The following is a 13,129-nucleotide window of genomic DNA, read 5'->3' on the forward strand; positions in this document are numbered from 1 at the left end:
TCATGACTGTTACACTGAGTCGAGGTTTATCCGGTGTCCATGCTGCGTTCATTAATGAGAACACGCTCTCCACAGATGCAGATGCCCCAGGCAGGCATAAAACAAACTCCACAACCTTGGCTAAGACTACGAAGTTGATGGTCTTGTTCTCCAGCTGATGAAAAATGTCTGTCCATCTCTCAGACACGACCGTCTTATTCATGTTCCATTCAGTGATGCAACGAGTGACAATGATTCGCGCAAGCCCACTCATCAAAGATCATGGCTTCGTCAATCAAACTGAGAGCGGGAATTGTAGAGTAGAAGTGTTCGAGGCTGCTCTGAAAATCTTTCCACTCTGGGATGTCTCTCAGTATGGCCCACTCAAGTTTTTCTGTGCTCTCAATGAGCGGCTCTAATTGTGGAGGTAATCCAATGCTGAATAAAAGTTTTTCACTGCACAAAAGAAATCATCCGCTTGCATGTCACCAGCTTCAACCAGGGCATCCAACTGCTTTTTTATGTCAGAGGGTATGATTCCTCCAGCCTGGCCTGCAAAACGTTTCTCAGGCCATGAATGTGCAAAGCTATGGTCATGCACAACAGAATGATAAGCAAAAAGTCCTTCACTTGCGTGTATCTTGTCAGTTTCTTTTTTGTAAGAACATGTTGCGTGATGTCGGTGCAGCCTCCATGGGTGATGGAAAAGCGAGATTCACATATCTCACACCTCACTTTACTAGGCTCTGTCTGTGAGTCCTTTATATATATATAAATTTAACCTCTTTTTGAAGATCCTCATTAAATGTACATGCACGCTTCCTTGACATTTTTCCAGCTGTGTGCCCTTTCAAACTGACTCTTCAATCAGTTCACTAACTGGACGTCTATTCATAGGGGATTGTGATTGGATAGTTTAATCCAATCATGTAATTCAAATAACACGGTGTGATTTTATTTGTTTTACAAGCCATATCCTTGGCTACCTTTGATTAGAATACTCAAGTGACTGAGAAAGCTGCAAAGGTGATAGAGAAACTTTAGGAGAGGGGAAATACGGGACAAAACACAATTTTTTTCAGAATAAGTCGGGACACTAGAAAAAGTGCTTAAATATGGGACTGTCCTGGGAAAAAAGGGATGTCTGGCCACCCTACACATAAGCATACTGGAAGTGTACACTATGTCAAACTGTGAACTGTAAATACACATTCTACAATATATTCAGAGAAGTACATACAATGTCATTTGAAATAGTAGACATTTTGATCAAACTCTGAGCAATGGAACCCCTAACATGATTGAATTGGTGATGTTTGTGTCTGTTCATATCAATTGACACAGTGTAATATCACCTGCTCTCCTACTATGAATTGTAAGTCCATGAAGCTCGTTTGCTATTTGTTGACATTTTTATGCACAGTTCCTATGGAAGATATTGACCCACACATCTTTACATAGCCTTACACATTTTCTCATATGTGCAGAAACATTTTGAGTGGTAGCTCTTTAAACGGCTGCTTGAGTAATAATGAAATGATTGTTGTGTTCTAAATTTGATCAGAATGTATTTTTCCCAACATGATCACACAGGAGGTTGGCATATTGCTTCAGAGAGTTCCGGTACTCTAGGATCGGTCACATTATGCCGACTCACTGAAGTGCATCGCATCAGCAGCGTGGGAGACCCAGGTTAGGGATCCAACGTTTAAACCAGGAAGTATCGCTTTCGCATAATCAGTGACGAGCACAATACAGAAGTTGCATTTTTCCCTCTAACATTACATTTTTACTCCACTGATGGTAAGGTTTAGGTTAGGGGTTTGGGTTCAGGGGTTCAATTGATAAAATGTGCATTCCTCCTCACTGTATTACAGCCAGTACAGCTGAAAACAACTTGCTTTTGGAGCCCCTCTGTGGACATTTCACCCAGAAAGTAGAGCTCACACATGCCCATTCGCCCAACAACACTTACCGCTTTGGCCACTGGGGGCAGTGTTTCAAATTTGAATTTTGAATGCAAATGCAGGGATAATTCAAATGCTGTCAGTGTTTGGCAATAACCCAGACCTTTCCAAGGAAATCATTGCCAGAATAGCATCGGCTAACTCCTAAAACTGCAAACAAACATACCTTTTGTTTTCATGCCATCATGACATGACAAAAACAACTGGCTGTCAGTGAGGAGACAGGAAACGATGGTAGTGCCTGCAGCTTCTTCCACTGTAATGTCTCTTTTGCTTACAGTACATGGTTGGTTTTACACAAACAATAAGCAAAAATACATAAAAAATGGAACTGGCCATGTACTGAATCTTAACGTAATTCCATATTTCCTCCCCCTTAGTGTTAAAGTTTGGTTGTCTAAGTAGCAGAAAAATATCCCACAGTTTCAAGAGATTGACATTGCTACAAACTCACAGTTGTTACAATTAGTCATTAATGTTAATGTAAAGTGACAGAATACATCAGAGCAATATCACACAAACAGAATTTGACAATCCTTTGAGGTTTAAAATGATGATAACTTTGGAAATATGTAGCATCAAATGCAATGGCAAAAGCAATTTGTTCTCACCCTCTCATCACTTTTAAATATCCGCAGTGAATACCAAAAGTCTGAGATTACAGTGAAAAAGTATCTATTTTGCTCTATTTTCTTATTTAGAACAACTTCTTTGATTACAGCATGCTATCAGCATAACAATTTAACTGAAAAGGTGAACTGAAAAATGTGCCTACATTTCAGATTTTCATAGTATTTGGCATCTGTTAAGCATGCACCAAGTTTGTGCAAAACCTGATGATCCATGTTTTCCAGCATGATTTGAGAATGTTCCAAAGAGCATTTGTGTGGAAATCTGACCTTTTGTACAACGAGGTTAATATGGTCAATGTAACAAATTTGCTTAGTGACCCAAAAATAGTGCAGAATCTCATTTGTATTTTCATAACTTCTCTGTTTTTCTGTGTGCAGATTTACAAAAAATAAAATAAATAAATAAAAAAAATCCATATTTTCAATAAAGTCTCAGATTTTAGACCCCACTGCATATAGTGTATTTTTTAATATGGCAATCACATTTTCAGTTTTTAAAGAGAGAGTTCACCCAAAAATGAAAATTCTCTCATGATTTACTCACCCTCATGCCATCTCAGATGTGTATGACTTTCTTTCTTTTGCAGAACACAAATGAAGATTTTTAGAAGAATATTTCAGCTCTGTAGAATACAATGAAAGTGAATGGCAATCCGACCTTTGTAGCTCCAAAAATCACATAAAGGAAACATAGAAGTACCGGTTATCCATAAGGCTCCAGTGTTTAATCCATGTCTTCAGAATCAGAAGCAATATAATAGGTGGGGTGAGAAACAGATCAAAATTTAAGTAATTTTTTACTCTAAATCTCCGCTTTCACGTTCACATTTACATCTGAAAGTCACATTTGGTACCTGTTTATTTTCACTGTCACATCTGAAAGTGAAAGGTAAAGTGAAAATTTAGAGTAAAAAAGGAGTTAAATATTGATCGGTTTCTCACCCCACTTATTATATTGCTTTTGATTCTGAAGACATGGATTTAAACACTGGAGTCTTATGGATTACTTTTATGCTGCCTTTATGTGCTTTTTGGAGCTACAAAGGTCTAATCACCATTCACTTGCACTGTATGGACCTACAGAGCTGAAATATTCTTCTAAAAATCTTCATTTGTGTTCTGCAGAAGAAAGAAAGACATATACACCTGGGATGGCATGAAGGTGAGTAAATGAAAAAGAGAATTTTCATTTTTGGGTGAACTATCTCTTTAAAATGTTTTTGGACCTATTTTTCTGTATATCCACTAATCTCTTCGATTAAGTTGTTTAGAAGTGTAGGGCGAAGTGAATAAATTAACCTTTTCAAGCAACAAACGTTTCCCTCAGAATGATTGTCTGTGTTTTAATGCTCACCCACACAAGGGGCCAGATAAAATCCAAATGCAGCACAAGATGTCCAACACAGTGCAGTTCCTCTGTAAATAAAGGAGAAAATACAGTCTAAAAGAAAAGATCTGACAAACAACAATGCAGGAGTACCACTCAGGTGTGTTGTCAGAGGAATGAGAGACTCGTATCAAACAAACGAGGAGAATCCTGTGGTTGGGACCTGGGTGGAGGTGCCCAGACTGCTCGGGGGCCTGTACAGGGTGTGCTGGCTGTGGTTGTCAGAGGACAGCAGTGATGGGGTGGGAGTCCGGCTGCCCTTGGGCCTGAACAGGGTGACCTGGCCCTGGGGCTGCAGGGAGGGATTGCTGTGGGGTAGCAAAGGTGGTAACGATGGCAGCGGAGGAGGGTGGGGTCGAGACTCCTGTTCCGCCACTGTGTCGGGCTGGGAGTAGCCGTACGCCGGAGGGCGAGAAACACCCTTCTGTTGCCGGCGCCATGAATTATAGTAGGTGGGGTCACTGATGTAGTGGTTGACGAAGGAATGGGTCTTCTGCCGGTTTGGATCCAACTCGTATTCGCTGTCACTGCCCTGTAATTGAATGAGAAGGAAAAGTTCTGTTATGCATTTATCACCTTCTTATGGTGTGGTTTGGAGTTTGACAGCCATAGTCTATATGAAGTGTATTTGCATGAAACAGAATGTCTTATTTGTTCCACAGAAACAACAACAACATACAGTTTTAGAACAACATGAGGAATGTTTTATTACAGAATTTTCAATTATCGGTGAACTGTTTCTTTAATCAGAATTATGTGAATGAGTATTCGTACTATTCTACAGACTTCTAATATCGGCTAGACAACCAAAGACAAACTACGGCCTCACCCAAAACTTTGAGGATAGATATCCCATAAGAAAACATAATTGGCCCCTGAAGGGGCAAAACATTATTTAGAGAGCCTCTGAATTTGTCCACCAGCTGTCCTCTGCAAGAAAAGGGCTGAATTAAGAACTTGTATTACTGCTTGTTAAACTATGCCAAAGTGTTTGTCTTGTGTTTGGCCCATAATAAGGCCCATAAGACATTAGTCATTAATCTTACAGTTCATACAAAATCTTTGTTTAAACACTGACCCTTAACACTTACTTAGTTTACTAATTTTAACCTATGACCTGCACTGCACATAAATAACTAATATTGGCATTATATTCATGATGTTAGCCAAAGGGGCACTGGCCCCCACAGTGAGCCTGGTTTCTCCCAAGGTTATTTTTCTCCATTAACCAACATCTTATGGAGTTTTGTGTTCCTTGCCACAGTCGCCATTGGCTTGCTCACTGGGGTTCTAAATACAATTATTATTGAATTACTTATTTTTAAACACAATTCACAATCATATTTTATCAAACTACACAATGATGACTCTAAGACTTTATAGATATTACAGTTGAATTTTCTGTTAATGCATGATTTTCTGTAAAGCTGCTTTGTAATGATGTGTGTTGTGAAAAGTGCTATACAAATAAAAATGACTTGTCTTGACTTGACATAATCTAGAATTTGAATTATCTTCCATGCCTCAGGAGCATACAGAGGCAAAATGGAAGCAGATCTATCTATTGATACAAGTGTTGGGGAACTTTAAGCACTAGTTTCATAGTCATTCAATCATTTACTGCATTGAAGAGGAGATCCTAGTGTTCTAATATTGCACTTTCTGTTGCTTAATATTTATTGGAAATGTGGAAACTTGAGATATGAGAATTTGTCCAAGCCATTTCCTGTGCAGTGAGATGCATAGGAATGAGATCAGATGTCCAGGGATGAGATGACATGCGTCATCTTGTTAAGAAAGGTCACCCTTCTTTATCATGGTCTTCTGTTTTAATGTGTTTGCAGAAAGAACATTTCACCATAAAAGATTGGCATGTTTTTGGCTGGGGGAAACTGAAGGGCCAGAGGAAAACTGTATTGCTCAGAGATTGCTCTTTCATAGCTCGAGAGACTTAATGGAATTGTTATTTTTTATTAATAAATCAACTCTGACTCCATTTGTTTCTTCTACACTTCCTTCTAAAATGTAGACAAATAAGACAATTGTTGGCATACAGTAAGAATATAGAGCTATAAAAGTAATGAGGCTACTAAAGCTTAGATAATTTGATCCTGGAAGAATGTGCTGAGGAAAGTACATTTTGATAATCTCAGCATTTTGGCAAATTTGAGCACAATCTGCGACGATGTTGAGATCTCTTCTGAAACTCTAGAAGAGACACATGTGAGATTACTAATTTGAGGAGCAGTAGATTTAAGCAAACATCTCAATTTGCTCTCCATTTTATCCCATCGCTGCCTTGGACAAACAGCTGAGATTTTAAATAGATTGTATTTGTGATTGTTCTTTCCTGTGGGGAAGTGACCTTTAGTGTTTTGTGTGAAGGGATAGTTCAACCAAAAATGTAAATTCTCTCATCATATACTCACCCTCATGTCATTAGATGTGTATGACTTTCTGTCTTCTGCTGAATACAAATAAATATTTTTAGAAGAATATTTCAGCTCTGTTGGTTCTCACAATGCAAGTGAATGGTGGCCAGAACTTTGAAGCTGAAAAAAGGTAATTAAGGCAGCATAAAAGTAATCCATACAACCCCAGTGGTTTAATCCATGTCTTCAGAAGTGATATGATAGTATGTGTGAGAAACAGATCAAAATGTAAATCCTTTTTACTATAAACTCTCTTCCCTGCCCAGTAGGTGGCGATATGCACGAATAATGTGAATCGCCAAAAACAAAAGAAGAAGAATGTGAAAGTGGAGATATATAGTAAAAAAGGACTTAAATAATGATCTGTTTCTCACCCACACCTATCATTATCGCTTCTGAAGACATGGATTTAACTATTGGAGTTGTATGGATTACTTTTATGCTGCCTTTGTGTGCTTTTTGAACCTTCAAAGTTTTGGTCACCATTCACTTGCATTGTACGGACCAACAGAGCTGAAATATTCTTCTAAAAATCTTTGTTTGTGTTCCCCAGAAGAAACAAAGTCATACACATCTGCATGAGGGTGAGTAAATGATTGTAAATTGTAAATGACAATTTTCATTTTTGGTTGAACTAACCCTTTAAATGTTAAATTACATTTATATAATCTACAGATGGCAAAAGAAACCATGAAAGACATATGGACGTCAAATCAATCCTTGGAGAGGTTTAAGTCATTGTGAAATGTTGTTTGCAAACCATTTTGCTTTTGCAGTCTGACATATTTCTGAGTGTAATAGGATGTTCAGCAATAAAAAAATGTAGAGCGGGACTTGCCTTTATCATTCCAGAATTGATTGGATTGTGAAAAGTCGCATTTCACACCAGAATTGATCCAGGTGTTGGAGGGGAGGGGAGTGATTTGTGACATCAGACAAAAAACAAAAGTTGTTTAATAGGTGGAGCAAGTTATTAAATTTTGATTATGGATAACAAAGACAACCATATTTTAATTTGGAACAACATGAACTAATGCACTGTGCACAATAAGACCAGGAATGTGTATTAAGAAAGTTAATGGGGCCAATTTTTAATTCATGTTGACTTTCCACATGAGATAACATCAGGAGACATGAACTGTTTTAAGACATTCATTTGTCTTGTCAGGGTTGAATCACCTGAGAGTCAGACACCTCTGAGGGCTTCTCGGTCAGGCTGCTGCTCTCGGCTGGGACCAGGTCATTGTACTTAATACTGACATCTTCATCAGAGTAGTGCAGACTGCCGGGACTGGGCCGTGGTGGAGATCTAGTGGAAGAAGAAAGAGAAAGTGGGAAAAAGTGAGAGGCTTTACTATGCTGTACGCTGTCAATCTGAAAGAAACCTTAAGCTGGTTCCTCTAAAGGGAACAATTATTCAGTATTCATTCATCAGCATTCACAGTCCATTTTATCATATGTAAGCGACGATTAAGGCGTTGTTACTGCTGTGTAATTTCTGATCTTAAAGGAGCAGTTAAAATATGTATCATTGTTTTTATTCTTTGAAACATAAAAGGAGATCTTAGGCAGAATGTCCAAGCTTCTGTTTTCCATACAAGGAAAGTAGATGGTGATTTATCCTGCCAAACACCATACATTTCAGCCATACAAAGATAAAGTGAAGATTAAAAGTAAAAAAGGAGTTAAATATTGATCTGTTTCTCACCCCACCTATTATATTGCTTTTGATTCTGAAGACATGGATTTAAGCACTGGAGTCTTATGGATTACTTTTATGTTTCCTTTATCTGCTTTTTGGACCTTCAAAGTTCTGGCCACCATTCACTTGCATTGTATGGACCTACAGAGCTGAAACATTTTTCTAAAAATCTTCATTTGTGTTCTGCAGAAGAAAGAAAGTCACACATCTGGGATGGCATGAGGGTGAGTATATAATGAGAGAATTCTAATTTTGGGTGATCTTTCCCTTTAAAAGAGACCTATTATGCCCCTTTTTACAAGATGTAATATAAGTCTCAGGTGTCCCCAGAATGTGTCTGTGAAGTTTCAGCTCAAAATACCCCATGGATCATTTATTATACCATGTTGTAAATGCCTCTTTTTGGGTGGAATCAAAAACAAGCTGTTTCCGTGTGTGTCTCTTTAAATGCAAATGAGCTGCTGCTCCCCGCCCCCTTTCCGGAAGAGGGCTGTGCCTTTACAGCTGGTGCTTCGGATACTATAGCAACAACAAATCAGAACCAATATGACTGACACCGTAAATACCGGAGTTCAGCCATATATGTATGAGCAACCGTAAACGACGCAAAACATAGGCATTTTGAGTGATTCTTATGTAGAAAATCACTTCCTGCCCTCCATCTGCATTTCACACCACAGCAACGCAGTGACGTGACGTCATGTGCAAACAAGCTATAACGACATAGCTCTGTTCTCCGTGAATACAATCAGAGACAATTGTAACTTTAGCTGCATTAGCCGTGGAATCAGCTAACAAGCACATTCGGAAAGGCGATTTGCAGACATTCACAAAATATAAAGTGCGATACTTACATCTTCAGGATATAAAGCTGGAAAACGAACAGTTGATAGTGATCCATGCTTGAGAGTCAAATTTTTTGAAAATCCTGCTTTATATTGACCCTCATTCACAAAGCAGTCCGGTGTAAAATGATTTGCACAAACATACACAAATTTTGGTATGTTTTGGGGCACATTTTCTTCAAAACCAAAACTTGTCCACTGCGTCTTCAGTGGCTCTGATGCCGGGAGTACATGAAGACTCTTATGTTCACTTTTACAGCCAACAACAGAACACTTATGACGCTTATGAAGTTGAGACATTATTCTTCTCACTGTAGCTGCTCCAGCGTGGAAGAAAATGGCGGACTATGTGTCGATCACTCAAGGGAGGATCTATGATAATAGGGTGGAGTCCGTCACCAGTCGTGGGCGTGGCTTGCTCTAAAGTGACGTCACTTTAGAGCGGATACGAAAACCATTCTTTTTGAGACACTGTTTTTGATTAATAGAAATATAAGAAAGAGGAGTGGGTGGACTTAACATTGTAGGGTGGTTGTGTACACACACTGCTGACTCACATTTATGTTGATACACCATGTAAAAGTGAATTTTGCATAATAGGTCCCCTTTAAGTCATAACAAGAAACACATAAAGACCCTCTGATGCAACATTCACATGGAAGAATTCTCAAAGCTGATTTTGATGAATACACTAATGGCAACCGAGGGCTTTATGCTTCAGGAAAAACAACGGATGTTGAGCATCCTCAAGGGAAAGTGACAGCAAATCAATCCCATGTCGTTTAAAGACAGATTCAGGGGTTATGAGGACATTACTCTGTAAGTCTTTGAACCAGTCCACTTGTTTATTAAAAATGAAGTCAGAAGGATTGCAGCATGGCATGGCGAGTTTGCTTGATTTGCCATAATGAGGGCTGAAAGGCTCAAAGCCAAGACCACTGGAGACATTAGCTTTTGAACTGAGGCTGCTAAGCTGCTCTGGTTCAGTACTTTATTTCAGTTGGCTTAGAATATAAATCAAGCCAAAATAACTCACATAGGCAAAAGGCTTTAAAGAACTATGTGGGGAGCTAATGAGTAAAAAAAATATTTTATATTGGGGAGTCACCAAGCCCTAATAAAGACGCAAGAGGGTTTCTGAAAAACATGGCATCCACCAGCCAAGTGTATCTATGGTGAAACGCACAATGCTTTGTTCAAATGGAAAATGAGCAAGAGGACCATGAACAAGCTGTGTACTAATGGAAAACCCTGGTAGTGGAGGGGTTGTTCCATCAAAAATAGGCCCCCTGTGATAAAGGAAGGAACTTGGAGGGAAGGGGAGGGTTATGACTTTGTATCTGTTTAAAATTCAGAGGAGGCCGAGGTTTGAGGAGGGTTAAATCAGAGGGGTGGAGCCCTGTCAAACAGCCAGCACCCCCACAGCAGCTAGAGAAGGCTTTTCAATTTTTTTCCTGTATCATTCTACTCTTTCAATCCAAAAAGTCTTCCTTTCTTCTTATCCACCCTCATCTACTCCCTCTATCTTTTCTGTCTCATGCCAAACTCTTTCCTTTTCTACCTTCATCAAAGAGTCCATCTAGACCTCAGCTCATTAGCAGGACTGCATCCAAGTGGAAGTCCACCACTTCCCAGTCCCCTTTGATCCCCATCCTGGGCCTCAGCAACTGGGCAGAGGACCAGCACAAACCCCCCAGCACATTCCACCATAATAGGCCAAGTGTGGCTTCTCCAATTACTATCAGAGGAAGCTCGGAGCTGACCCATCCCTCCATCAAATCAACCCATCCATGTAGCCCAAACACGTCTCCATGAAGAGATCTGAGAAGAAACTTCAGATCAATTCCATTAGAATAATGAGAACGTCGTAGACGCATATTGTGTACTATTTATGTTTATGCAAAAAAAAAAAAAAAAGAATTCTGCAGTTGATGTCTTGAAGCAGGGTGCAAATACAGCAGAGTTTGGGTGAAGGCCAAAGTATATATTGTATTGTATTGCATTACAAAACAGGTTGAAATAGAAATGAACTATTGTAGTTTTTAAAGGTGCACTCAGTAATTTTTTTATGCATGTCATCTTGGACTTACACTAACCCCTAGGGGCATGGATGCAGCATCAATCAAAAGCAAAATTACTAAACTTTTGTATTATTATTGTAGAATTAACTATGCTTAGTCAGCCATGGTTAATTTTAATTCATGAGTGAAAGTGTCCAATAATAAGGTGTTTCCTGAGATAAAAACGAGTAGTATTTGGCTGGTCATGTGATTCTAACATGGCCGCCCGCATGAGGGGACCCTCTCCATGTAGAATAAAACAGCTTTTGTAAGCTTACTGATATAACTAAAGTCTTCATCTCATGGGAGTGCACATGATTTTATACATACAGTATGTTTTACAAATTTATATTCATTTCTTTAGAAGTAAAACTTCTTAATGAGGAAACAAATTACTGAACGCACCTTTAATGACAAGTTTTAGTTAGGTTTAGTTAGGCTTTTTTAAACATTTAATTGTGGTTTGGGTGTGAAATGTTAAGGACCGAGCAGTGGCGCAGCCATGGGTGGGCCAGGGTGTGCAAATGCTACCCAAAACGTCAGCTTGCACCCACAAATAAAATGTTTTTTTTTTTTTTTAATGCCTAATATTAGTAGGGGTGCAAAAATGCATCCATGTGATGATGAACATTCAATACATCGATTATGTAAATTAATAATCGATTATACTGACTATAATAAAACTCAATGTGGCACAGAGGCTGTCTAAGATTAAATCTGTGCTCTCGCAACAGATGCAGTGCAACAAGCACGCTTGTTAATGCTTATGACAAGGAAGAGGGCGTGGCCGGGTCGTGAGGATGCACGCCTGGTGCTGAGTTGTCCAATCAGCGGGAGAGAGTTAAGGGAGGAGCCAGGGACGCTAGAGAGAGAGAGAGAGTGTTTGTGTGTCTGTGTGTTTTATGTTATGTTTAAGTTCCTTTGTATCATTAAAGTTTACATTGACTGCTCAGCCGGTTCCAGCCACCTCCTTTCCTATCCTTGAAATGCGTTACAATGGTGTCAAAACCCGGTAAATGGGGAGGGGGAGGGGGGTCACATTGTCTGGGAGAACTTGCCGCTGCCATCCGCCAGGGAGGCGGAGGAGCACGCTGCCATCCGCCGGGGGGACAGAGGAGCCGCTGCCATCTGCCAGGAGGCAGAGGAGCCATTGCCGTCGGCCAGGGGATGGAGGAACCACTGCCATCCACCAGGGGGCGGAGGAGCCATTGCCATCCACCAGGGGATGGAGGAACCGCTTCCGTCTGCCAGGGGACAGAGGAGCTGCTGCTGGCCACCAGGAGGCGGAGGAGCCAGCTGCCGTCCGCCAGGGGGCAGAGGAGAGGCTGAAGACCGAGTGGGCTGCGTGCCCGTGGGAGCCAAAGAAGAGTGTTTTCTTTTCTTTTCTGGAGAAAGCCAGTCCGGATGGCGCCCTGGCCTGAATTGAGCGGTGGAGGAGTGTGACAAGTAGGAGAGCGTGGCCAGGTCGCCCAGCACTGAGTTGCCCAATCAGCAGGAGAGAGATAAGGAGCCGGGGACACCAGAGAGAGAGAGAGAGAGATGCACACGGCCGCTGTGTGTCTGTGTGTTTTATGTTATGTTTAAGTTCCTTTGTATCATTAAATTTTACGTTGACTGCTCAGCCGATTCCCGCCTCCTCTATTAACCACGTAATAATGCTATACCAAGTTCATAACTGAGTATTGCACATTTCTACAATGGCATTGTTAACTTTTGCTCTTGCATGATGCTGCATCTTCGTCACTATTGAAGGTATCTGCGCAACAAAAAAATACTGAGTGGACCTGTTGTTCGATTACAAGTTATTCAAAATGTTTATTTTCACCTGATCACTTTCGACTGAGGAGGTAACCACAGCAAAATTAGACCTTTTGAGCACTTTTCTGTACCCCATGTACTAACCAGCCACAAACATAACAAGTGACAGGACTTTTGTTGGCTGCTTGGTTTCTATTTTTGCACCATAGTGCACAGTGAAATCTCATTAGTCCAAAATTCCATAATTAAAAATGTTCTGATTGGCTGTGTATTTTTGCAAAGCATTTTCGCTGTCAGTTTGGACTGTCAAATTACTTAGGACATAGTGTTAGTACCAGTATCACACTGACATTATGTATAATTTACT

General features: G+C 40.1%; 1 protein-coding gene across 1 annotated transcript in view; it reads right to left on the minus strand.

Moving 5' to 3' along the window:
* Nucleotides 1–3,812: 3,812 nt before the first annotated feature.
* LOC127450661 (protein sidekick-2-like) overlaps nucleotides 3,813–13,129 on the minus strand; it is a 219,289-nt gene continuing 209,972 nt past the window's right edge. Inside the window, exons 43-44 of the mRNA XM_051714937.1 lie at nucleotides 7,577–7,706; nucleotides 3,813–4,497 (exon numbers count right to left, since the gene is read on the minus strand). Of these exons, the coding sequence (XP_051570897.1) occupies nucleotides 4,096–4,497; nucleotides 7,577–7,706 (532 nt within the window). The 3' untranslated portion in view covers nucleotides 3,813–4,095. The remainder of the gene's footprint in view (nucleotides 4,498–7,576; nucleotides 7,707–13,129) is intronic.

Source organism: Myxocyprinus asiaticus, chromosome 13 (assembly GCF_019703515.2).
Source record: "Myxocyprinus asiaticus isolate MX2 ecotype Aquarium Trade chromosome 13, UBuf_Myxa_2, whole genome shotgun sequence".
NCBI classification, from domain to species: Eukaryota; Metazoa; Chordata; class Actinopteri; order Cypriniformes; family Catostomidae; genus Myxocyprinus; species Myxocyprinus asiaticus.